This window comes from Mus caroli, unplaced genomic scaffold (assembly GCF_978045245.1).
Source record: "Mus caroli unplaced genomic scaffold, Mus_caroli_1 scaffold_2, whole genome shotgun sequence".
Taxonomy (NCBI): domain Eukaryota; kingdom Metazoa; phylum Chordata; class Mammalia; order Rodentia; family Muridae; genus Mus; species Mus caroli.
The window spans coordinates 326,380-351,328 of NW_028227257.1; the positions used below are offsets into that span (position 1 = coordinate 326,380).

The following is a 24,949-nucleotide window of genomic DNA, read 5'->3' on the forward strand; positions in this document are numbered from 1 at the left end:
GTTCAATTCCCAGCAACCACATGGTGGCTCACAACCATGTGTAATGGGATCTGATTCTGATGTGTCTGAAGACAGCTACAATGTACTCACATACATGACATAAATCTTTAAAAAAAAAAAAAAAAAAAAAGCCGGGCGTGGTGGCGCACGCCTTTAATCCCAGCACTCGGGAGGCAGAGGCAGGCGGATTTCTGAGTTCGAGGCCAGCCTGGTCTACAAAGTGAGTGCCAGGAAAGCCACGGCTACACAGAGAAACCCTGTCTCGAAAAACCAAAAAAAAAACAAAACAAAACAAAAAAAAAAAAACAAAACAAACAAAACAGTGGGCATGGCTGAGGACAGATAACAGTATTATGACTCAAATGAAAGCTGAATTTTTCCCTTCCCTATTGAGTGCTCCTGTGGAGCCCCTGGCTTTGCACTCTACCTCCTTATCAGCCAGTTGGCCCTTCCTAGTCTGTCAAAGGGGTGTTTTATTTCTCTGCCTCATTTATTTCCAAGTTGTGTGGGCTGAGCTGTCATCCTCCCACCCACCCCTTAGAGCTTACACCAGCAGCCCAGGCTCGGGGCCAGAGAAGGTAGATACTGGTGTTGGTCTAGGACCACACTGTTCACAAAGAAGGGAGAAGTTGATTCAATAGCCAGTGACCGCAATAAGGCCTATCGGTCTTCGTGTCTAGATTGACTAAGATGGCCTAAGGGACAGATAGAGGCTGAGGTGCGCCCTGACATCCTACGGATGTCCCATAACCCCTCATAGGATCTACTTCAGCCAGCGCAACCACACCGGTTGCTTAATCCGTCAGGCAGGATTTGCGGTAGTGTCCAGAGTTCCTGACATGCCTCAGTTTACTGGACTGTCCACAAGCGACTCTTGCCCAAGGCACGCGTGACCGATGGCTCGGCCCTGGAGGCCAGGACCACCTGGGCTACGGATCGCGCAGCCCGGAGCGGCGGACCGGCCCCACCGGCCCCTTCCCCGCAGCGGCGGCCGCGTGAATACCGCGAGAGTTCGCCCCCCTCCCCCCCGCAGTAAAACTGTCAAAGGTAGGAGGGGCGGGAGCGCGCATGTGCGCAGCACGGCGCGGAGTGTGCGCCGCCCGGACCCCGCGCCCCGCGCCCCGCGCCCCGGCCCGGCTCTGGCTCCGGCCTGGCCCGGCCGCACCCCTTGGGCGCTGCAGGTAAGCGCCGGCCCTGCCCGCTTTACCGCGGCCCCGGCGCCACCCGCGCCCCGCACCAGCCCTGTGCCCAGCCCGCCTCCCCGCCGCGCCCGGACCCGCGCCGCGCCCCGCTCCCCGCGTCGGCGCCGTCCTCCCGCCTCCTCCTCCAGAAAAAGTCGCCATTTTGGTTCACTGCCTTCGCCCCCCCGCGGTCGGCGCTTCCGGGCCAGGCTGCAGCCCGCGTCCGGCCTCAGGTGACAGGTGGGTGGCCACGGGCCTCCAGGTGCGCCTCTTGGCTGCGCTCGCCGGGGGCCGGGCGGAGTGGCCTGCGTCGGCCGCAGCGCCCTCCTCCCTGGAGGCTACAAGGGAGATCGCAGGGACCCCAGGTGGAGGAGGGGTTTTCTTCCTACTCCGGCGGCCAGGCCTTACCCCTAACTCTGAAAGACTAGAAGGTTGCAGCAGGCCGTATAACCCGGACCTCAAATGTAATCGGGGTTCTGGATAATTCATTTCCTTATGAAGCTGCAAAACGAGGACATCCAGAGAACTTTAGTTGACTTCAGACCCCCTCCCCTCCCCTAGGCCCAGGATGGGGGTGTTGTCTTTTGCAGTGGACGGTGATTGACCTTAGACCTCCTGGATAACGCAGCCCCTACACATCCCCTCTGATTTGAGTTGATCAAAAACTGTTAGGAGAGGGCTCACCTGCTTGAACCTTGCTCTTTGGTACCGCCCCCTTCTGTGGCTTTGGGTGTCTCTGAGAGGCCTCAACATGCTATGCTTAGAGCCTTCCTCGGTTTTCAGGGTATGTGATGCTGCAAGCAGAACAGTCCCCAGAGGCCCAACCCCAGGGCAGCAGCATGCATACTCTATAGCCTCTGCTTGCCAGTATTGACTATAACTTGTTTAGCTGAAGTGGCTTCCTAGGCAGGGAACCTAGAAGCTATTGAAAATAGGAAGAAATGGTGGCTGTCTAGGCTGTGGTGGCTGAGGGGCTGACGTGGTGTGTTCATCTGGGTGGAGGGGCCCTGTCTGCACAGAAGGCTGAGAAAGCAGACAGGTAGGATGGCTCAGCATGGGACCAAAGTGTATTTCTAGTGGATCTTCACTTTACCAACCAGGGGGATGAGTGCATGTGGTGGGGACATGGGCCTTCAGCACCCATATTGGCTTCTTTGCCTAGAGAGAGGTCTTCAAGGGCTCTTATCTGAGTAGGTTAGTATTGTGTATCTGGATGGTAGGGGCCAGGACTCTGAGGAGAAGTTATCCCTGAGGTGTGGTGATGTGGCTGCCTGTGAGCCAGCAACCATTACTAGTATTAATTGTCCCCTATGAGGAATATTATCAGTCTTCTTCAATTGCGGACCCTCCGAAGACAGGCTGATCCTCAGCAACCTTTGGTATTGTGTGTCTAGATGAGGCTGTAGATGAGGGTGTCAAATGTAGTAAGAGTCTTGACTCGCCGGGCGTGGTGGCGCACGCCTTTAGTCCTAGCACTCGGGAGGCAGAGGCAGGCGGATTTCTGAGTTCGAGGCCAGCCTGGTCTACAGAGTGAGTTCCAGGACAGCCAGGGCTATACAGAGAAAGCCTGTCTAGAAAAACCAAAAAAAAAAAAAAAGAGTCTTGACTCTTTCTACACTTCTCATGCCTTCTGGGTTATTTAGAAAGACCTTGTCTGGGCAAACCCCCTTCTCTAAGTTAGAAGCTTCCATTACTTGCTTATTGATGTAATCAATATAGAAGGTCAGGGCTAGAGAGACATATTGAGGGTCTCTAGGATAACCCCAGTGAAAGTCCTAGGTTGAGCCTGTTCGTCTCATAGGTCTGTGTACTTACTCTGCAGAGATGACTGAGTCCTTCTGTGTTGGAGGAGGCCGTCGGCTTCAAGGATCCAGCAAAAGTGGACCTGGAAAGGGAGGCAGCCGGAAGGAGGCCCAACTTCCCTTGTTGCAGGACCCACCAAAGCTAGGTGAGGAGCTAAGGCAGAAATCAGTTCTAGAGGATGCAGATAGCCAGTGGTAGAGTTACCTCCTTGGGTATCCTGAGGACTTTTGTGGGGTGGAGATTGTCAGCCTTATTGTAGCCAGGGTCTTGTCCTGGGTTAACTCCAGCTGCTGGGCCTTTATCTGGGTGAGCCAAGACTCAGTCTGGGCCGCCGCCCTTGGGGGTCGGTGATATTGGGCAGCCACTGAGCCTTACTGTCTCCTGTACTATAGGGATGCCAGTGGTCCACAGTGGACATACAGTGCCTAGCCAGGCCCCACTCTGCTTTGACCCCGGAAACTCAGCCAGTGACAAGACAGAAGGGAAGAAAAAAGGGAGGCCGAAAGCCGAGAACCAAGCTCTCCGAGATATTCCTGTGAGCTCCCTGAGGGTTAGAGTGGGGTCCATTCTATTTAGTCTGTGAAGGCCACTTCCATGCCCTTAGCAGCCCTCCATACATCCTGTGCCAATTTGTTTGAGCATGTACCCTAAGGCCCTTGTGTCTGTTACAAAGTCCCAGTGGGCTGTGATAGTCATCAGCATAGGTCTGCAGCATGGCTTGAATTCCTGGCCTGCTCTTGAGGTTGAAGGGCTTATTTGGCTTGGGGGAGCTTTAAGTCTGGGTAGCTACAGGTCAGCAGCTTGGCCTTTTCCTCTGCCCAGCTCTCTCTGATGAACCAGTGGAAAGATGAATTCAAGGCACACTCAAGGGTGAAGTGTCCAAACTCAGGGTGCTGGCTAGAGTTCCCCAGCATCTATGGGCTCAAGTACCACTATCAGCGGTGCCAAGGGGTAAGGGGCTGTGGGTCAGGGAAGAGGAGGCCTGGGGGTGCATCTGGGCAGAGGCCCCCGGGGCCCCATCCCACACCTGCCCTCCCTGCCCAGGGTGCTATCTCAGATAGGCTGGCCTTCCCTTGCCCCTTCTGCGAGGCCGCATTCACCTCCAAGACCCAGCTGGAGAAGCACCGGATATGGAATCACATGGACCACCCCCTACCTGCCCCCAAGCCTGGCCCAGTCAGCCGGCCGGTCACCATCAGCCGGCCTGTTGGGGTCAGCAAGCCCATCGGAGTGAGCAAACCTGTTACTGTTGGCAAACCAGTGGGAGTCAGCAAGCCCATTGGCATCAGTAAGCCAGTCACAGTCAGTAGGCCTATACCAGTCACCAAACCTGTCACAGTCAGTAGGCCCATGCAAGTCTCTAGGCCTGTGCCAGTCACCAAGCCCATCCCAATCACCAAACCTGTGCCACTCACCAAACATATGCCAGTTACCAAGCTTGTGACAGTTTCAAAACCTGTGCCACTCACCAAGCCAGTACCAGTCAGCAGGCCCATTGTGGTCAGCAAGCCTGTGCCGGTCAGCAGGCCCATCGCCATCAGCAGACACATACCACCCTGCAAAATGGTGTTGCTGTCCAAATCTGAGAACAAAACACTTCGTGCTACAGGCAAGAACAGCAGTAAGAAAAGGTATGGGAAGTCATTTGAGATGGTGAGTTGTCAGCTGTGCCTGGAGTGGGTGAGGTTTGCCTGGATCTCACCTTGCCTGCCACTTGCAGGGCTGCAGACAGTTTGGACACCTGCCCCATCCTGCCCAAGCAGGCAAGGCCAGAGAATGGAGCGTATGGCCCATCCAGCATGGACCAGAGTGTGACCTTCCCACTGAGTACAGATCCTAGCGGCAGCAGGCCCCTGATGGGCAAAGAGGCACTGCGGCCTATAGGCCCAGTGTCCCAGCCCGAGGAAGACCCTGAGCGCACAAAGCACAGTAAGATAAGAGCCCCGGGGAGACTGGCCATGATGGGCTCTGGCCTTTCAATGACTGTGTGACCAGGGTCTTGGCACTTATTTTCTCTCCCCTGAGTCAGGAAGGAAACAGAAAACACCGAAGAAATTCACAGGGGAGCAGCCATCTATCTCAGGGACCTTTGGGCTCAAAGGTAAGAACCCAGCTAGCTGAACACTTCTGGAACTGAGGGTATCAATCAGTAGTTGGCCCATATATCTTATCCATCCTGTGTGTGCACACAGGCCTGGCCAAAGCTGAAGACAAGGCTCGAGTTCATCGCTCCAAGAAGCAAGAGGGATCAGGCTCTGAGGAAGTGCGGAAGAAGGTGCTGGCCACCCCTGTCACTGTCAGCAAGGAGGCACCAACTCCTGTGGCCCACCCAGCCCCAGGTGGGGGCTGCCTGGCAGGACCCAGGACAGGTCTCCATGGTGGGCTGGATCCTGTAGCAAAGGCATGGGGGATGCCCCTGGAGTCCAGGGCATTCAGGAGCCCCACAAGCCTGAGGCCTGGCCCTGCCTCACAGGTGGCCCTGAGGAGCAGTGGCAGCGAGCCATCCATGAACGGGGGGAGGCTGTCTGCCCCACCTGCAATGTGGTTACCCGGAAGACCCTCGTGGGACTCAAAAAGCACATGGAAGTATGTCACAAGGTAAGCCTCCTGTCTCTCTACCCCAAGGGCACTGGGGAGAGAGGATCCCTTGCCTAGATGGGTTTCTCATAGTTAGGCCATGACTGCAGTTGCAGGAAGCACTCAAATGTCAGCACTGCCGAAAACAATTCAAGTCCAAGGCTGGCCTCAACTACCACACCATGGCTGAACACAGTGCCAAGGTATGCTGCCTGACCACCAGCTCCCTGTCTAGCCCTGACTGCTGACCTCTCTACTGTTGCTCCTCTATGCCTGATTTTGGATCTATGGCCCTAACTCCTGGCTGGCATCAGGTCTGAGGCTTGCTCTGTCTCCAGCCCACGGATGCTGAGGCCTCTGAAGGGGGAGAACAGGAGGAGCGGGAGAGGCTTCGAAAGGTGCTGAAGCAGATGGGAAGGCTGCGCTGCCCCCAAGAGGTCAGTGTTGGCCCATGTGGGGGTGTTCAAGACTTGGGAACCTGGCTGATTTCTTACCTGGTTTCTGACCTGGATCCCCAGGGCTGTGGGGCCGCCTTCTCCAGCCTCATGGGTTATCAATACCACCAGCGGCGCTGTGGGAAGCCACCCTGTGAGGTAGACAGTCCCTCCTTCCCCTGTACCCACTGTGGCAAGACTTACCGATCCAAGGCTGGCCATGACTATCATGTGCGTTCAGAGCACACAGCCCCGGTGAGTGGCCTACAATCTACCTTGTCCTTGTTCTAAGAGACTATATTGTGCCCTACATGTGTTGGTTTTTTTGGGGGGGGGGATTTCGAGACAGGGTTTCTCTGTGTAACCCTGACTGTCCTGGAACTCACTTTGTAGAACAGGCTGGCCTGGAACTCAAAAATCCGTCTGCCTCTGCCTCCTGCTGGGATTAAAAGCATGTGCCACCATGCCCGGCCTACATGTGTTTTCAAGTCCATGTGTTCCCTGATAGATGCAATCCATGCCTTTAGTGATCTAAGTCTTAGGAGGAAGGATGGGGCCTGGTGCCCCTGTGTTCTGTTTCTGTTGTGGTGTCTACAGCTGCATTCTGAGTTCCCAAACCACATGGTGTACAACTCATGCCACCTCTAACTCCTGGTCTCTGGATATCATCCTTCTCTTACACTGGCTTATACTGGCCTCTGCCTATCCTTACCATCTAGCCTCCTGAGGAGCCCACAGACAAGATCCCTGAGGCTGAGGACCTGCTTGGGGTAGAACGGACCCCAAGTGGTCGCATCCGACGTACATCGGCCCAGGTTGCCGTGTTCCATCTACAGGAGATTGCAGAGGATGAACTGGCCCGTGACTGGACCAAACGACGCATGAAGGATGACCTTGTGCCTGAGACTGCACGGGTGAGTGGCCCACCAGAATCTTGACCCTTGGTCATTCCCTAATTGCTCCCCCAACCTCTCGGTCTCTGATCAGGACAGACCTGGTTTGATTCCCCTATGGCAGCCCAGTTTTTGTGACCTTGGCCATCTATTAACCCTATCTGTGAAGGGGTAGTGAGCCCACTGCAGAAGCACGTTGCATTGTCAGAGCATGGGCCTGAGCATGCAGCTTACCTGGTGCTGTGCCTGGTCTTGCAGCTCAACTACACTCGGCCAGGTCTCCCCACACTTAACCCTCAGCTGCTGGAAGCATGGAAGAACGAAGTCAAGGAGAAGGGCCATGTGAACTGTCCCAATGATGTAAGCTGGGACTAGCAGGTAGTGGGAGGTGGGACATTGGGGCTCCAGGACAGAGGGCTTAGGTTTGGGCCTTCAGGCAACAGTAGAGGTTAAAACAGTGAATGTCCTATTAAGAAGTAACCATCTTCAGTGTGATTAGCCTATCTTTGACCCTGAGGTTCTGTAGGGTCTTCACATAAATACCATGTCAACAAAGGGGACTTCAACCTGGGGACCCATATTACCAACCCTGCCCAAAATCCAGGACTTCAGAGACCTGCCCTCAGAGAAGCCCAGAGTGCTCTGAGGAGGTTGAGGTGGGATGCCCCTTGTGTAGTGTCGTGGGAGGGCTTTCTCCACAGCTGTCTCCTGCCTGCAGTGCTGTGAAGCCATCTACTCCAGTGTGTCCGGCCTCAAGGCCCATCTTGCCAGCTGCAGCAAGGTCAGTTCTAGAATTATTACCATGGCTTACAGGAGTGGAGGGCACTGGGCACCCAGTTTTCTCTTGCCAAGGGTTAACCTGCATCAGTGTAAGATCACCTACCCTGACCACTACATAACCCAAAGAGTAGTAGGTGCTCAACAGGTGGCCCAGAATCCCTCTCTGTTCCAAGTCCTGCCCTGGAGTGTTTTTGACTTACATGGTGTAAGTGTTCATCCTGACCTGAGCAGAGAGCACGTTTGGCTTGGGTTGTGGACATTCACCAAACACTATGTCCTATCATTCAGTACCTGCCTCATCCCGTTCTCCTCTTATTTCCTACTCCCGTAGAAGGGGTAGCTTAATAATCCTATTGCAGAGTAGTTTCAGTCCCTAAACGCACCATTGACATACATCCTAGAAGACAGTGAGTACAGCTGTCTTCTCTCCAGCTGATCTTAGTCTTTTAGCAGCAGGATAAGGGCTTGGACCAGATGTGGGTGCTTTGAATCTTCTGAAGGTGGGTACTGGACCACTGTGCATTGCAGGGGGACCACCTGGTGGGGAAGTACCGCTGCTTGCTGTGTCCCAAAGAGTTCAGCTCTGAGAGCGGCGTGAAGTACCACATCCTTAAGACCCACGGAGAGGTAAGAGGGCCATGTCCATCTCCTTTTAGGGTATGGGAGTTATCATCTCATCTCCTGGGCCTGCAGGGCTGGAGGCTGGCCTTAGGGATGGGTAGTAGAGAACAAGTGCCTGAGACGGTGTAACCGAGAAATCTGCTGTTTTCTTCTCTAAATAGGGTCCACTTCCCCTGAAGTGTCAAGAGTGTGGGGTGATTAATCTTTTAAAAAAAAAAAAAAAAGACTAGTCTGGGGTGCCCCAGTTTTGATACCAGCCTTAGCAGGGAAAACCCTGTCTTCAGCCACTTCCTAGTGGTTGTATGCCCAGCCAAAACAATAATTTTGATGGGTGGGAAAAAGGATTCAGTGATTAAGAGTACCTCTAGCTCTTCCAGAGAATCAGAGTTTGTTTCCCAGCACCAATGTCAGGAGGCTCCCTGGCCTCCAAACCTCCCCGAATGCACATGTATGAACACACATGCAGTCACGAATGCCAAGAAAACATTAATAAAAGGATTTTTTGTTTGGTTGGTTGGTTGGTTTTTGTTTAGTTGGTTGTTTTTAATAAAGAAAATGAGTTAGATCTATAGCTTTAGACCAAAGTTCTCAGTCTTTATTGCAAGTTTTCTTGCCCTAGAATTGGTTCCGGACCTCAGCTGACCCGTCTTCCAAACACAAGAGCCAGGACTCCTTGATGCCTAGGAAAGAGAAGAAGAAAAGTCTGTCAGGAGGAAAGAAGCGGGGCCGTAAACCCAAGGAACGGTCCTCCGAGGAGCCAGCATCTAAGCTCCCCCCTAACAGGGATGACTGGCCCCCAGGAGGCAGAGACAGGGGGTCCCGGAGCTCCACTGGGAAGAAGGCTGGAGCTGGGAAGGCACCTGAAAAGTGAGCCTAGTGGGCAGGGCCTACCCATCATGCCCTGCATTGTCCAGATTAGGGGAGCCAGTTCTAGACTGGTCTTCCACCTCCAACACACACCCCCATCTGTCCAGAGGGTTGGCAAACCACTCTGCTCTCCCTGAAAGTGGTCCTTCCCCTGTTTAGGCTGCCTCAACAAGGCTAGATGGGGCTCCCCGGGAGTGCCAGGGCAGCAGCAAAAGTGCAATAGGCTGGAGGACCCAGCCGTTCCTACAAGGACATTCATGGACCTGGCAGGAGCCTTGGCACCATGGGGCATGAAGTGTGCTTAAACAGTCAAATGGTCCCAGTTTCCACCTTCCTCTGGCCCAGTAGGATCCCCAATCTGACTCTTTCAAGGCTCAGACATTCCTGGTGACCCATAGTTGTGGACTGATGAGGCACCTGAGCAGTCTGGCTGCCATAACTTGGGCCTCGCCTCCACCCAACACTGGAACTCCAGTACTCCCAGCTACCTCCCAGGACAGACCCTGTCTACTGCCATGCTGCCCTGACAGCCACCCACTCATCTGTCCTTTTGCATCCACCTCTGACCCCCTTGCTTCTGTTCTCTACCTCTCTGGGCCTGCTTCCTCCTCTGTCATCCCTGTGTGTTTCAGGCCTCTCCTCACTTGACTGGCGTGATCATGGTGGAGTATGTAACCTTCCAGGCAAGGAAAGAGCTCTGTGTGTTCTACCTTCAGGGAGGCCCAGACTAGGATGTTTCACCTCCAGCCTTTAGTTTCTAATCATGTGGTTAGCGCCCTTAGGGGTGCCTCCCTGGGGCCACAGCCATGTGAAGCAGAGGCTGGCCAGAAGGAGCTTAGCTCAGGAGTAGTACTTAGGAGAGACTGCAAATGTCTGCTCTGCTAGGTGGGCCTATAAGCCAAGTTCTGTGGAAGGCCTCCTTTTCCTTTTTATTTTATCTGCCCTTGGGATCTTGTGGCAGTCAGTCATTTAATACAGAAATGGAAGGATAGTGAAAGATGGGGTCTCAGCCAGTGTAGCAACTCTAGGCTGGGCCTCACTCCTTTCTTTAGGGGCCCTGAGGCTAACAGGGTCTGCAGGTTGGACAAGGCCAGGAAGAGAGATCTGGCCTCCTTCCTGGTTCTACCTTCTAACCCTATCCCCATCTCCCAACCCTGCTGTGAGCCACACCAGGAGAAGGCTGGAGGGGGTTGGAACGAGCTTTTTATAGTGTTGGTAGGGGTGGACTGAGGTCTCTGCTTCTGATCCTGGATGATGTGAATTTTGATATTTGCCTCTGTGTGTCTCCTGGATGTTGTTGATGCCAGTCTTGTTGCTGTGACAAGTAGCAACCTTTTTTAAAAATTCTGGTTTTTTTTTTTTTTTTTTTTTTTTTTATACAAAACTCAACAATCTTAATGTCATGGTGCTAAGGGTTTCCTGGTGCCGAAGGTATTGCTGTGGTACTAACTAGCACCTGCCCCCCAGCCTCAGCAGGGAGCGTTTCCAAGAAGGCCAGCTCCAGGGAGATTTGGGGTGAAGTCCTTGTACACATGTATTTAGAAAGGCTCAGACTCTGGGCAAGGTAACCATGGCCTGGTGTGTTGTAGGCGTTGAATGGACTCTCCAATTACTACACACTTTGCCATGGTCAGAGGTGGCTACAGAGGTGGGTATGATCCAGTGTCAAAGGGTAGGCTGGGGCTTTGGAGTGGTTGTGTGCAGCTGTGGAAGGGAAGCGGGCCAAAGTGCACTTTTCACAACACCTCTGTGGGGTGTGACCATCCACCCCAGCCTCTCAGGTACTTGGCACTTGTAGGGAGAAGTAGGACCTGGGTTTGCTGGGGGCTGAGTTTCCAGGATGTACCAGAAAGCCCATAGACAGCCTTGCTATGGGACTCGGCTGTTCTGGGTAACTTGATGTTAGCACTTTAACTCAGTCTTTGGGGTCAGTTTTGGGGCAGCTGTCAAAAGCTGCAGTTGGATAGGTACCAGCCTGTGGTGACTGGTAAGTAGCAAGCTAGACTGTAAAGCTCTTCCATGGTGGCAGGGCTCATCGGTCTGCCCACCTCCCTACTATGGCCCAAAGGTAACCACCAGCCTACACAGATCCTCAGTAAGAGGGACCATCATGGCAGAGCTACAGAAGGTGGGTGGGCATAGACTTAGAGGGCCAAACCAACCCTGGGTCCTTGGCAAAATGCAAAAGTCAGGGTCTCTACAGATCTACCTCTGGCTCAGCGCTTGCCCTGCCCTAAAAAACAGAAGTGCCAAGGGCAGACATTTCATGCAGAACCAGGGTGCACTTTATGTTCCTGCACAGGCAGATGATGGTGCCTCCTGGAGGCTTTGGGACCTTCCTGTCCCTATGGTGGTTCTGAAGGGAGAGCTGTTCCCCTGTTGGGTGAAACCCAGGTCCCTTGCCCTGGAGACCTGGTTTCCCAGGTCACCCCACATACCTGACTGCAGCGCCTCCTAAACTTTGGGTTCCTTGGTTTGGTTATAATGCAGTTCTCATTACACAAGTGCATTTCTGGCTATCACTTGTAACCATAGATATACATGCATATATATTCTATCTACAAAGTGTTTTATTTGCAAGATGTTTTGAGGTGAGCTTTGGTCCTGCCCGCCTTGTGATCATCTGTCCCCATCCTCATCCCCTGGCCCGGAGTGGTGCGGTGGTGGGCCATCAACTATGTATTAAAGTCACTGTATCAAATAAATGTTTATTGATTTTTTTTTCCAGGGATTTTGTGCGTCTGAGTTTGTATTGAGGCAAAGGTCATTCTCGGGGCTTGCCGCACGGCCTTGTGGGGATTGTAGTCCGCAGCGTGCCTGCCTCCTGGTGCGCCTCCCCGGCCTCCGCCAGGTTCGGAACGCCATGGCTGCGCCGCCGGCCTCAATGAGCGCCGCCCCTTCGCCCCTGCAGTCCGCTGTGGCCCCAGATGTGCCTGGCCGCTCGGCCGAGCAGAATGAAACGGCGTGCGAGGACCGGTAGGCGCGGGCCTGAATAAGGCAGGGGCCGCGCTTGCCTCTTGGGAGGGGTCGGAGCACGGCTTGCATCTCTTCCTAAAGCCGGGACGGCTCCGGGCATCTCCATAGATGGGCAGCTTGATCTCCACAGCCTTGTGGATCATGGACAGGTTTCGGCGGCTCTCCAGCGCCTTGGGGCCTCCTGGGCTATGTGTCGGCCACCCCTTGCCAGGGAGAGGGAGGTGGCAGGCGACCTGGAGGGCCCCAGCGGACGGAAGGCGGAACTGGCCCAAGCCCCAGCTTTTGGAGGCACTGAGAGTGGAAACCTGTTTGACCTCTTTAGCCTGGGTTTCTGTCCCTAGTGGGTGCGCACTTGGCTCTGGGCTCCCAGCTGGGCGGTAGGCGTGTTCGATCTTCTGAGTTAGTCGAAACTGAGCGCAAAGTTGCACCTGGCGGCCAGTGGTGCTTGTGAATGTAAGATGGGGTGGTGATCGCCACCTGCCCGAGAGTTTGGGGCCTTTGAGACTTTCGAGGCTTTCAGGAGAATGGAAGGGGAGATAAGGGTCCTTGTAGGAAGTAGGAGACTTAAGGGTCCTTGTCTTCACTTGGCCTGATCATCACTTGTAGCAACTCTAGGTCATGGCCGCCAGGGGGCAGTGGCCATGCTTGGAAACTGCTTGTGGCACCTCTTCCGGTCTGTATGAGCCAGTTGAAGGCCAAATGTCTTCCGGCTTTGCAGGCCACAGTGCACCACCGGAGAAGCTGTAACCCCGGACGCCTTTAGAACGTGAGGTGCTGGCAGTGGATAAGATGAATCCCAGCTAGTTCACACACTCCAGACATTCTGACTAGGAGTCAAACTTTGTGATGCTTTCTAGTTCAGTGTCTCGATTTAACCAGAAGCAAAGAGGCCGTGGCCAAATACCTCCTCAGAAGGTTCCTGAGGAAACACCTTGAGAAGATACAAACTGCCCTGGTGCCTCAGGCATTGGCAGCAGTAGGGGAGGGAGTCGCTGGTAGACGTAAAGCCCAGCTTGAGGTTTCTCCTACTGCCTTTCCCAGCACCTGGCTCCATATCTGCCTGCCCCTGAGGCTTTTTCCTTGGAGTCGGCTGACCTTAGCCGGCACCGCCATTGGCTTTCATGTCGATATGCAAAGTGGAGATTGATTTGGGATTAGAGAGTGGAGAGAAGTTAATAGGTACTCACCCAGAGCCTTGGGGGGCAGGTTGGCAAGTGAGGCCATGAAAACCTTTAATTCCCCCAGTCCTATGTCTACCTTGTGAAAATGGCTTTGATGACTCTCTGAACCGCCTCCTGCCTCTTGCTGGGATGGGTTGCTTGACTAGATTTAACCATAGCAGAGGGATCTTGAGACCTTTCTTAGTTCTTTGGTGGTCCAAGTGATGAGCCTTCCTCTCTTCAGTCTCTGCTGTAGACCTTTCATTCTGGTTTCTAAGATATGGGGGATGCAAATTACAGGGCAGCTCTAACTTCCATGGAGTTTCCTTATCCATGAGGCACCGGCTTAGGTTCTCAATAGCCTCTATTTCTCTGATAAGGATACATACAGGTCTGCAGCAACTCCCTGGTGAGTGACGTTTGAGCCATAGATGACAGAGCTGTTACCTAAGGGATAGCCAGGGGGAAATGAAAACTGAGCAGCAGCTTCCAGCACCACCTACCTCAGACAGCCCTGAGGCCTAGAATGGAGCCCTGAAAGAAGAAAACCTCAAAGATGGAAGTTAAGGAGTGTAGTAGCCAGGTAGCCTGGTGTATCCTAGGTAAAGATGAAGTTCCGGGGTCAGGGTGTGGTATTTTGGAGCCAAGTCTAGTGAATCAATAGGTGGGACAGGTCTATTCTGTTAGCAGTAACAAATCTGGAATTAAGTAAGCCTTCCCTTTTTGAGACCAGCACGATGTTAGCTTCCCACAGACCTGTGGCGTTTTTGCTACCCACTGATCCTGACCTGCTGGGGTACCCACGGAACATGTCAGGATCCTCTGTTGTGCTTAGCCAGCCAAACTTAGAGAACTGATTCCCTAGGACTCCTTAACTCTGCACCCCTGCCCAGAACAATATTAGCCTCCCAGAGCAATCCTGGGGCATATCCAGCCAACCATATCTAAGAGTAGAGTCAGAGGGACAGACAAACTATAAACACATACATGCACATGCAAACATAGATTGGCTCTTCCTGCTCCTGGTGTCTGGGGATGTAGACATACCCACAAGTTACCTAGGTAGTGAGAAGAGCTGCCTCCAAGGCAGCTCCCAGAGTGGCTCCTTTTCAGATGCATGAAGTCCACTTGGAAGCTTCCTTCTCTGAGCCCTGCCAGACTTAGTGCTGTAGGCCAGCCAGGTAGGATGAGGTTGCAATGAGGCCAGCCCACCCCTTGATGAGAACCCCAAAGCCAGCAAAACCTCTCTGATTAGATCTTAAGTCAATAAAGGGATTTCAGCTGAGGCTGGGACCTGATCTTCCCTTTCCATGCTGTGGGCAGGGAGGTTGCTGTGTCCCCTGCTGACTGATGAGGCCAAGGTGGCCATCGGGCTTGCTGGAGCCCGTGTGAGGTGGGGTGGAACAGTTATTCTTGGATGTGCTAGGGTAGAATTTCAGATTTGTTTATCCTTGTAGGAGGCACCTTGGGGCTAGGGGAGGGGCACCCAGCTCAGCACTGACATTCAGATCACCTGGCCTGGTGGGGCCTCAGATTTCCTTGTCGTGCTGTGTATGCATTGGGAGGTAGAACTGTGTTTCTTCCAGAAAATTTGGGGAGAGGTACTTGTGGTTCCCAGCAAGTCCAGGTCAATGTGCAAGCAGCTAACACTGAAGTACACTCACAGCAACTGGCCTGGGGATTGTGCAGGCCAGAGTCAGTACTATTAATATCTGGGCATGAGCCCTGACTGGGTGATCCTCTTATGTGTGTGTGTGTGGCCTTAGCCTCTGAGACTAGCATTGAGTGTATTTCCTTAGTGCAGTAGGGCTCCCGGGGCCTCGTAGTTGCTGTGCCCCATTCCCTGTATATAGCAACCTACTTCTGCAAGGTAGGGGTCCAACCCCACCTAGCTCTTCAACTGGGCTGCCTATAGGAGTGATTCCACCCATGGAAGACCAGTTCAGGTGGCTAGAACTCCCAAACTGTCTTTAGAGACAACTGTAATTCTAAGAGGTAGTGATACTCTAACTGCTAGAACCTATACCACACATACCTGGGTCATCCCACTGTCCAGGGACATCCACCTCTGAGCCCTCTGTGCTTACCTGCATCTTTGGCTATGAGCAGTCCCCCAGCTTACCCTGGCATCAGGATCTCAGGGTGCTGGACTCTTGGAGCAGAAAGCAGGTGAGTTGCCGCAGAGTCCCTGCTGATGAAAACCCCACTTCCCAATGGAACTGACCACATCTGACTTGTGTGTGATGTGTGTCCATGGATATCTGAAAACAAACAAGCTGGCAGGTGCTCCTGGGAGCTCTTTCGGCTGCAGATGTGGCTGGCGCTGGCTTGGGGCTGTGGGTTCTGATAGCATCTTGCATTCACTGTGGCTCTTTAATACTGTTCGTACAGATGAAGTCGTCATTGTGGCCAGAAGCCCCTTTGTCTGTAGATAAGAAATGAAGTATTTTGTGCAACTTTCCCATCAAGGGGCACCTTTTGTGAGAAATGGGTGCTGCCTTATTTCTGGCTGTAGGAGATAGCTGTTAACTTTGGGGAGGGCAGGGGAGTTGGGCTTGGTACAGACACAGCCTGATAGCCCAGTCAGGGTGAGGCAGATTTCTGGCAAAGTCCTCCCTGATCTATTTGCAACTGGGCACTCTTCCCATCAGCAGCACATGCTTTGGGAGGAATCTTCACGGAGCTGGGAAAGAGTCACTGATAGGGAAGTAAAATTCTCCCAGAGAAGCTGCTACTGTGAGAATCAGGGGGATCGGGAAAACAGCCCCTGCCTGTCGGGTCATCTGTCCAGTTTCTGTCGGAGTGTGTCTTAGCTTTGTGTGCACTTGTTTTTACCATTGGTGGCTAGGAGCTTTATCAGGTTGCTCTGCCCTCTTCCAAGTCAGATGTTCTACATTGGAGTAGTTTCCCCCCAAAAGCATTCCCTGGGGAGAGGAAGAAGAGGCTCAGTGGGAAGACAGATGTCCTGAATTTGTTTTTGTTGTTGTTTTGCTTTTGTTTGTTTGATTATTCTTTGTTTACCGTGGCCTCCTAGAACTACCCTGTGTATTGTGGTCATGCTGCCTCTAGGGACCAAGGCAAGACCCAGTCTGAAACCCTGGGAAGTCTCTGGTTCTCCCTCTAATGGGGGCGGGGGGAGTGTGTGTCTAGCTTTTGCCTGATGGAAAGGGTAGCCCAGTGGATAAGCTTCACAGATCCATTTGTTTACTGTAGACAGATTAGTATACCCAGGTGAGCAACTACCTACCCTCTGCCCAGGGATCTGGGGACCTTTCTGTGTGTGTTTGACTGAGCCATTCAGGCAAGCTTGAGTTGAGATGCAGGTAACATCCCTCAGGCAGCCTATCATTTCTTGACCTGTGTCCCTCACATGCTATCTGTTCTTCAGACCCCTGACTGGCAGACTCAGATCTCAGCACTCAGCTTATTTATGCCAAGCTCATGCTCTCAGCTCCTGCACTTGTCTCCAGAGCAGTGGCAGTGAGGCTGAACTTAATAGAGTGACTAATTATTCCCAATGCTCACGCTCTGAGCTCTGGTAAAGATGAATGATGTAGAAACAAGCAGGCTTATTGTCTCTGTCCCCAAGGGTGAATTCTGTGTGTTTTCTTGGTTGGATACAGATGGATTCTTTTCATGATACCCACTTGTGTTGTCATACACTACATCCTTCAGAGCTGCCGGTATGACCAGTCACATGTTAGGCAGTCTTTCCAATGCCTTCCCCTACTCACGGGCACACACCCACACTCTTCCTGCTAATAGGAAGGGTTATCCAGCTGAGACCATCATTGTTCCCAAACTGGGCCATCCCAGAGGCAGAAAGTTTGTCTTGAGCCATATCCTGATACATCAGCCCTGGAAACTAGGATATGGAGAGCTATGAGGCAGCAGCAAGAACATGGCAAGAAACAGAGCTTCCAGATAAGACCAAAGCCCAGCTTCCATTTTGATAAGAGAGCCTATACTTGTAAAATATCCAAATGTGACAGTTTCCTGTCCCAAATTGTAGTCTCCAGGGAAATTATGATTCTTATACTGGCATGTTTGCTTTCAGGTTTTTTGAATGCATTCCTTTCTCACAGACACTGGCGTGAATGGGCATCTGGGTGAGCATCTTTTGGGGTTAACTGGAGATCAGACCCTAGATTTGTTTTCTAAGCTATGTCCTCAGTCCCTAAGTGAGCATCCTTCATCTACTGGCTTTTATGTAAACTAAACCATATGTCAGCATAGTGTACTTTTCTTACCCAAGAGTGCCCTGGGGATACGTGTTCCAGTCTGGGCCGACCAGTCTACCTCATTCACCTCAGGCTAACCTTTTATTCCATACAGTGGTTTGTTTGTTTGTTTGTTTGTTTGTGGTACTGTAGACTATACCAGCCACTGTAGGGGCATTCCACACAGAGCTAGCCTGGCATATCCACCTGCCATTTCTATAGGCACCCCCTCCTACCCACTAAACACTGTCCTGTACAGTCAGTGGCTACAGTTCAATTTAATCCTACACAGGTGAGCCGTAGCTTGCTAGGACACTGACCTGAGAGCTTCTTGAGAAGTTTGAAAGCTGAGACTAGGATGATGTGATCTGCCCAGGCTTCTTTTCAAGCGGTTTTCTTTCAGAAATTGCCTCTATTAAGCATTAAGTCTCATTCTCTTAGCACTTTTGCATCAGGGTGTACCTCAGACAAACAGCAGGTAATAGGAAGATGACGCAGAACATTGAACTTCGGTAGAAGTTGCTCATTCTCAGATTTGAAGGCTATGGCTGGAAATGGCACCCCTTTAGGAATGCAGACCCACTGAAATGTCAGCATGGTTCTGAGTGCCCACTAGCATGAGTGGTAGGCTATAAGTGTGCACAGGTACAGATCTGATTTGACCTTCTTGGGTTAAATTTCCCTCTTATATCCTCTTTTGGTCTCATGTCATGATCTTAAACCACTACCACATGCACATGTGTGTGTGCACATACACACATTGCCAAGACAGGAGGGGTCATACTGAGAAGAAGTAAATTCTTCATAGGATTCCAGCCTTCCTTATTGCCTTTTTTTTTTTTCCATTTTTTTCGAGACAGGGTTTCTCTGTATAGCCCTGGCTGTCCTGGAACTCACTCTGTAGACCAGGCTGTCCTCGAACTCAGAAATCCACCTGCCTCTGCCTCCCAAGTGCTGGGATTAAAGGCATGTGCCACCACTGCCCAGCCCCTTATTGCTTTCTATCTTACATTGCTTGACAGGGTATCAAGCCAGAGAGTCCCCCAAAACATACATCTTTCTACTGGCATGTGGCCCGTATACTGCACTTTCACCTCCTGGGACAACCAGGGGTAGGGCAGCGGTGGCTGGACTACCTAAGGAGTGTGCTGTGCTGGACACAGCACATCCTCCTGTGTCCTCCTGCCATCTTGCCATTAATTGCTGTCCCTTGTTCTTGCTGTGTGAACAGTCTGAGATCTTGTGCCCCAGTTAACCCCATGGAACAGGTAAAGGCAGGTTTCTTGGACACACTCTCCCCAGTTGAGCCTATATTGTGCCTGTCCCACTTTGGTCTGACCAGAGAGGTTGAAAACTGTTGACTGAGGCTAAGCACATTCCTCTTTACAGCAGCAATGCAGGGACCTTGGACAGACTTCTCCCACCAGTGGGTACTGGGCGCTCACCCCGGAAGCGCACCACCAGCCAGTGCAAGTCAGAGCCACCCCTGCTTCGCACAAGCAAACGTACCATCTACACAGCTGGGCGGCCACCATGGTACAATGAACATGGTACACAGTCCAAGGAGGCCTTTGCCATTGGTGAGAGTGGTATGGGAAGGCACCTTGGGGATCTGTCTGCATGGCCAGCCCAACTGCAACAGTTTGCAAGGTACCCTTCCACTCCACAGGCTTAGGAGGTGGCAGTGCATCTGGGAAGACCACTGTGGCCAGAATGATCATTGAGGCGCTAGATGTGCCCTGGGTGGTCCTGTTGTCCATGGACTCCTTCTATAAGGTGAGGCCCTGCTCATCTACCCCCAGAGCATCTCCTCCCTGTGACTGCTTTGCCTCTACAAACGTAGGCCTGTGGTCAGCAGCAGGCTTCATCATGCCCCTCTACCCGCAGGTTCTGACGCAGCAGCAGCAGGAACAGGCTGCCTGTAACAATTTCAACTTTGACCACCCTGATGCCTTTGACTTTGATCTCATCATTTCCACCCTTAAGAAGCTAAAGCAGGGCAGGAGCGTCCAAGTACCCATCTATGATTTCACTACCCATAGCCGGAAAAAGGACTGGGTAGGTCCATGGTGTGGGGGAGAGGTTGCAGGGGTCTGAGCTGGACATTAAAACTCTCTGGGTTCCTTTACAGAAAACACTGTATGGGGCGAATGTCATCATCTTTGAGGGTATCATGGCCTTTGCTGATAAGACACTGCTGGAGGTGAGAGCTTACCGGGAGCACCCACACAAGCATCCCCATAAACATTCTCTTAGTAATACGCTGCCCCATCCCCACAGCCTCTGTGATTTGAGATTTCTCCCTATTGGGCAGTTCTGGATGCACCCCACCTGGTGTATACTAGGCATTTACAGCTGTTCTTTACCATTAGCTGACTACTACAGTGGGTGTGGCTTCTGGGGACAGTGGTCTCCTCTCCTACCTGCAGGGAGGGAGCTGTACTTCTATCTCCCCTGCTTTTTTTTTTTTTTTTTAAAGATTTATTTATTTATTACATGTAAGTACACTGTAGCTGTCTTCATACACTCTAGAAGAGAGAGTCAGATCTCGTTACAGATGGTTGTGAGCCACCATGTGGTTGCTGGGATTAGAACTCTGGACCTTCGGAAGAGCAGTCGGGTGCTCTTACCCACTGAGCCATCTCACCAGCCCCTCCCCTGTTCTTGATATTTTTTCCTTGCTAAAGAACAAACAAGGACTTAAAGCCAGGGAGTTTAAGGGACTTTGCTGCAAGACCTCCAGGATATACTTGAATGTGACTCTGGTCCAGGCCAAGAGGACTCTTACCATCTCCATGTGGCAGCTCCAATCTCTAGATGGCTCCTCAGGACCACCTATCCCATGCTGACTGCAGGAGACCATACCCAGAGCTCACAAAGCCCCACTCCCCCAGTGTTCATGGGAGGTATAACAAGTGAAGTCATATATACATCACACTGCCAAGTACCATCCCTGCCTGACTTGTCAGTTGTGCCCCTGACTAGTAGTATCCCATACCTACACATGCATCCCAATGAACACTTCCTATGAATGCTTCCTACATGCACTGACAATTAAACCAATGGATGCCTTGGGGGGGAGCTAGCCCCAAGGATCATGGCCCATAGCCCATGAGCTGACCATGTTGCCACTCTGGCTGTATCGATCCTGGCTTCTGTTTGATAGTACCCCTGGTGCCTGCCTCAGCCCCGTGCACTGGCTTCTCATCCCACATCCAGCTCCTGGACATGAAGATCTTTGTGGACACAGACTCTGATATCCGACTGGTTCGGCGGCTGCGCAGGGACATCAGCGAGCGAGGCCGGGACATTGAGGGTGTCATTAAGCAGTACAACAAGTTTGTGAAACCTGCATTTGATCAGTATATCCAGCCTACCATGCGCCTGGCAGATATTGTGGTGCCCAGAGGTGAGCCTGCCAGCCCTTGTTTTTCTGCCAGTGGGGCAGAAGGGCTTCCAGGCTTCTGAGTTATCTTTTCCCCCTCCAGGGAGTGGGAACACAGTAGCCATTGACCTGATTGTGCAGCATGTTCACAGCCAGCTGGAAGAGGTTAGTTAGCCAGGTAGCACTCAAAGTCCCTGTCTGTTGTCTCCCAACAGAAGCTTGCTTACCCTACCCCCACACGTTCTCTGTCCGCTGCAGGTACTGACACTCAAGTGTCCTGAGCCTGCTCCCTAAGCTTATTATCTGGCCCAGCCCTCTGCAATAGGCAAGGGGACTCGGCCATGCTTGGAAGGCTACACTCCTGTCCCTCCCAACCCTGTGGTAGTAACAAGGGTGACCCACTATCCATTGGTATAGGATTATGGGTTTCAGCACTGAGTCCTATGTCTTCTCTTTCTTAGTGGGTCACTGTACAAGGGACATTTTCACACTATAGGTCCCACATTACATGGTTTATGGCTGGGTTCTGGGGTCACTACTACTACTACAGGCCCAGACTCACAGGTCCCAGGCCACCTGACCCCCACGTTTGAGGTCCTTAGAAGCTTGCCTCCTCTTGCAGTTTGCAGACCCTGAGCCATCTCCACATGGGGCTGAGGAGTGTCCATCACTGGGGGTGGGGGTAGCCTGGCTGCTTGGCCTGGTCACTGATGCGTCACCCATTCCCTTATGTCTCCCTGTGTTGCTGCCACAGCGCGAACTCAGCGTCAGGTAAGACTCCACAACAGTCTGCACAGATGGAGGCATTTCCAACATCTACATAGAGCTCCGGGCCAGCGGTCACCTAGCCAAGCAGGCAGGCAGTCCTTACCCGGGGTAGAATAGCTCAGGCCTGCTGCTGCTCCCCTTGGTGGCAAATACGAACTCCAAGGTACAAAGACATTAAAGAATTTTCCCAGGCTTATGTATTACTTGTGCTGGCCAGATGTTCATGGAGGCTCCTTCCCCATACAGCCTATCTTGGGCTCCAGCCACAGAGAGCACAGCAGTTCTCCTGGGCCAGCACCGGCATGCATGTTCCTAGGCAGGGACCACATTGATATGTTCCTGCAATCATAAGGCCTGTGTCCACATCTAGGCTGCTGTATCTTAAGCTGAACTATCCCATGGGTCATAGGCTCAGTTGACTCTGAGAGGTGGGGAGTGAAGGCTTGGCTCTGTCTTCTCCACCCTGCCTACCCAGGCCCTGCCCTGTCCTAGCTTAGTCTTCAACCGACAGCACACCTCAAGCAGAAGTAATGCTGGCAGTGCGGCAGAAAGAAGAAGGGATAGACTGAGCTGTACCACTATCCTGCTGATCAAGGCCTGGGCAGGAGCCATAGGCAGCACCAAGTTCCTACCCTTCTCCCAGGCTTTCCTCAGAGTTGGGAAGATCTATTGGAGCCACTGTGGAAGCCCTCACGATCCTACTGGATAACCCAGGAGTTCTGAGCCAGTGTTGAAAATGCCTCCAGGGTCATCTTCATAGCCCTGCTTCCTGTCCTTGCATGAGTCTCCACTTGACCTCACCAAGATCAGGGTACCACAGACCTGTGCCAGGGCTCTTTTAAAGTGTCAATTCTGAGAAAAATTTCTAGACATGGCCAGCTCCACTTTCCATTTTCTGGCTAGCCAAGGAAGTGGTGACTAGTGAGTGCCCACCTCAGTCTCCTTCAACTCCAGGAAGCTACTGGTGAGCAGGAGGGAAAAGCAGCTGGGTGTGGGTGGTGCTCCACCCTCAGGTGCCAAGGCTGTCAGTGCCAAGACTGCTGCCAGCCTCCTGCCTCAAGTCTTTAGCCAGTTGGTAGCCACAGGGCACCTTCTGTAGGGACTTGGCTGCTCTCCCCACTAAGTGTTTTTCTCTCTGTTCTTTTCCACTTTGTAAACCTGTTTCCTGCCTTGTCCCCTCCCTGAACACGCTCTTCACCTGGCGAGCAGAGGAAGCTGCGTTGGGATATGTGAGCAGAGCAAGCTATGGTTGTGCTGCACGGTGTGCTGCCCTGCACCCTGCGCTGCTCCTGCACCCGGTGCTTCCATGACCCCTCCCTTCCATGATCACTGTCCCTACCTCAACCCCCTAATCAGCCCTCCCTCCTTCTACCGTGCCCCTTCCCTTTCCTGGCTTAGTTCTTTGGTGGGGCAGCCTTTGGCACTGAGCCCTCCCTGCTTTGCCCTCCCTCCTGAGAGGGACTGCATACTAGCTGGGGGATGGGCCTGAGTGAAGCTTGACCCTATGGCTTACTTGTTGCTTGGGGATAAGAGATCCATCTGGAGCTGAAACCTGTTCCCACAGCAAGCTCTCTTCCCTGTGTCTGGCCTTTCTTTATCTAAGCCTAAGAGGAGACACCTCACGCCTCACTCCCCACCCCCGATGTCTGTGTTTAATGTTGAGAATCGAACAATCTTACTTTTCAGTCACATTTCAGGTGCCAAGGCGTCTTTCATGGGTCAGCCATAGCCAGCAGACAGCTCCCACCCTGCACATGCCCCGGCCCCCACAGTAATGTTCAGTTGTTTTCTGTAGTATCAAGGGACTTTTGGGTAAGATATGCCAATACATTTGTATCCCTAGGGCCGCGTTGGCCTCCGCTCACCAGTGCCATCCCCTCCCCCAGACACTGAGTGTCCTCAAGAGTACACCGCAGGTCCGAGGCATGCACACCATCATCAGGTAACAGTCCGCCTGTGGAGTGCTACTCCTAACCCTGATCCACTCCATCCCCAGGTTCTGTCCCATCCTTTTCTAAGCCTGCTTGTTCTACCACCAGGGACAAGGAGACTAGCCGGGATGAATTCATCTTCTACTCCAAAAGACTGATGCGGCTGCTTATTGAACATGCACTGTCCTTCCTACCCTTTCAGGTGTGGGTTTGTAGGGAAATGGGTAGAAGGTGTCCCACTCTTCCACGTGTGGGCTAATGATGAGGGAGGGGGACTAGGCTCTGGCTGTTCACAGACACCCCAACTCACCATACAGGACTGCACTGTACAGACTCCACAGGGGCAGGACTACGTGGGAAAGTGCTACGCTGGAAAACAGGTGCCCATGGATAGATAGGGATGAGCTATCAGTAGCTGCGTGGGTAAGAGGCTCTGGGATAGAGGCATCCAGCTTGCAGCTTACTGAGCCTCCCTTCCCCACTAGATCACTGGCGTGTCGATTCTGCGTGCAGGAGAAACCATGGAGCCTGCACTGCGTGCCGTGTGCAAGGATGTGCGCATCGGCACTATCCTCATCCAGACCAACCAGCTCACAGGGGAGCCTGAGGTGTCCAGCCGGGAGGGCTGGGGGTTCACAGTAATGACCAACACGGGGAGGGGGACCAGAAAATTGATGTGGGAGCCCTACTCTGCCCTTACTACTCTGCCCTTACTATCAACTGTAGCTCCATTACCTGAGGCTTCCCAAGGATATCAGTGATGATCATGTGATCCTGATGGACTGCACAGTATCCACAGGTGCTGCGGCCATGATGGCTGTACGTGTACTCCTGGTAAGTAGACCTGGATGGACGGCCGGCAGATTCCCTTGGCGTTGGGACTTATCCTGTCCCCATGTCGCACAGGACCATGATGTGCCTGAGGACAAGATCTTTTTGCTGTCCCTGCTCATGGCAGAGATGGGTGTGCACTCTGTGGCCTACGCTTTCCCACGCGTGAGAATCATCACCACAGCTGTGGACAAGCGTGTCAATGACCTTTTCCGTATCATCCCAGGCATTGGTGAGTCCATTGTAGCCCAGGGAGCATGGCTGATGACCCAGGGGGACCCAGTCACACAAAGCCATTTCTTGTTTCAGGGAACTTTGGTGATCGCTACTTTGGGACAGATGCAGTCCCTGATGGCAGTGATGATGAGGAGGCAGCCACTGTGGGTTAGTTCCCTGTCCGAGCTACTCATATTTCTACCCAGCCTTCTGTCTCCTGGTCTGGAATTGCAGGGACAACACATTAACTTATTTTGAGTTTAAAAATAAAAATAATCAGTTTACACATTTTATAAAATAAATAAA

At 52.6% G+C, this 24,949-nt stretch overlaps 2 protein-coding genes across 16 annotated transcripts; both read left to right on the forward strand.

The window, feature by feature from the left end:
* The first annotated feature begins 1,115 nt into the window (after positions 1-1,115).
* On the forward strand, positions 1,116-11,883 carry Znf512b (zinc finger protein 512B). 10 transcript variants are annotated; one of them, XM_085831394.1, is made up of 17 exons: positions 1,125-1,421; positions 3,004-3,129; positions 3,377-3,519; positions 3,807-3,935; positions 4,029-4,615; positions 4,705-4,913; positions 5,014-5,085; positions 5,177-5,362; positions 5,458-5,582; positions 5,672-5,764; positions 5,900-5,998; positions 6,080-6,250; positions 6,715-6,909; positions 7,147-7,248; positions 7,607-7,669; positions 8,197-8,295; positions 8,909-11,883. In XM_085831394.1, exons 2-17 carry the CDS (start codon positions 3,006-3,008, stop codon positions 9,158-9,160), a joined length of 2,649 nt encoding a protein of 882 aa, XP_085687520.1. In that variant the 5' UTR covers positions 1,125-1,421; positions 3,004-3,005; the 3' UTR covers positions 9,161-11,883. The 10 variants fall into 10 exon arrangements, with proteins under 10 accessions (XP_085687512.1, XP_085687527.1, XP_085687520.1 ...); XM_021157111.3 differs by having other exon boundaries at positions 1,126-1,421; positions 5,177-5,323; XM_085831386.1 differs by having other exon boundaries at positions 1,116-1,181; positions 3,807-4,615.
* Positions 11,861-24,949, forward strand: Uckl1 (uridine-cytidine kinase 1 like 1). Of its 6 annotated transcripts, none has more exons than XM_021157115.3 (15): positions 11,861-12,132; positions 18,902-19,092; positions 19,182-19,288; positions 19,400-19,570; positions 19,644-19,715; positions 20,732-20,921; positions 21,001-21,062; positions 21,652-21,668; positions 23,509-23,607; positions 23,705-23,798; positions 23,914-23,976; positions 24,082-24,204; positions 24,323-24,430; positions 24,503-24,659; positions 24,737-24,949. In XM_021157115.3, the coding sequence occupies exons 1-15, from the start codon at positions 11,861-11,863 to the stop codon at positions 24,814-24,816; spliced, it is 1,806 nt and encodes a 601-aa protein (XP_021012774.2). In that variant the 3' UTR covers positions 24,817-24,949. The 6 variants fall into 6 exon arrangements, with proteins under 6 accessions (XP_021012774.2, XP_029328513.2, XP_021012775.2 ...); XM_029472653.2 differs by lacking the exon at positions 21,652-21,668 and adding an exon at positions 22,875-22,894; XM_021157116.3 differs by having other exon boundaries at positions 18,905-19,092.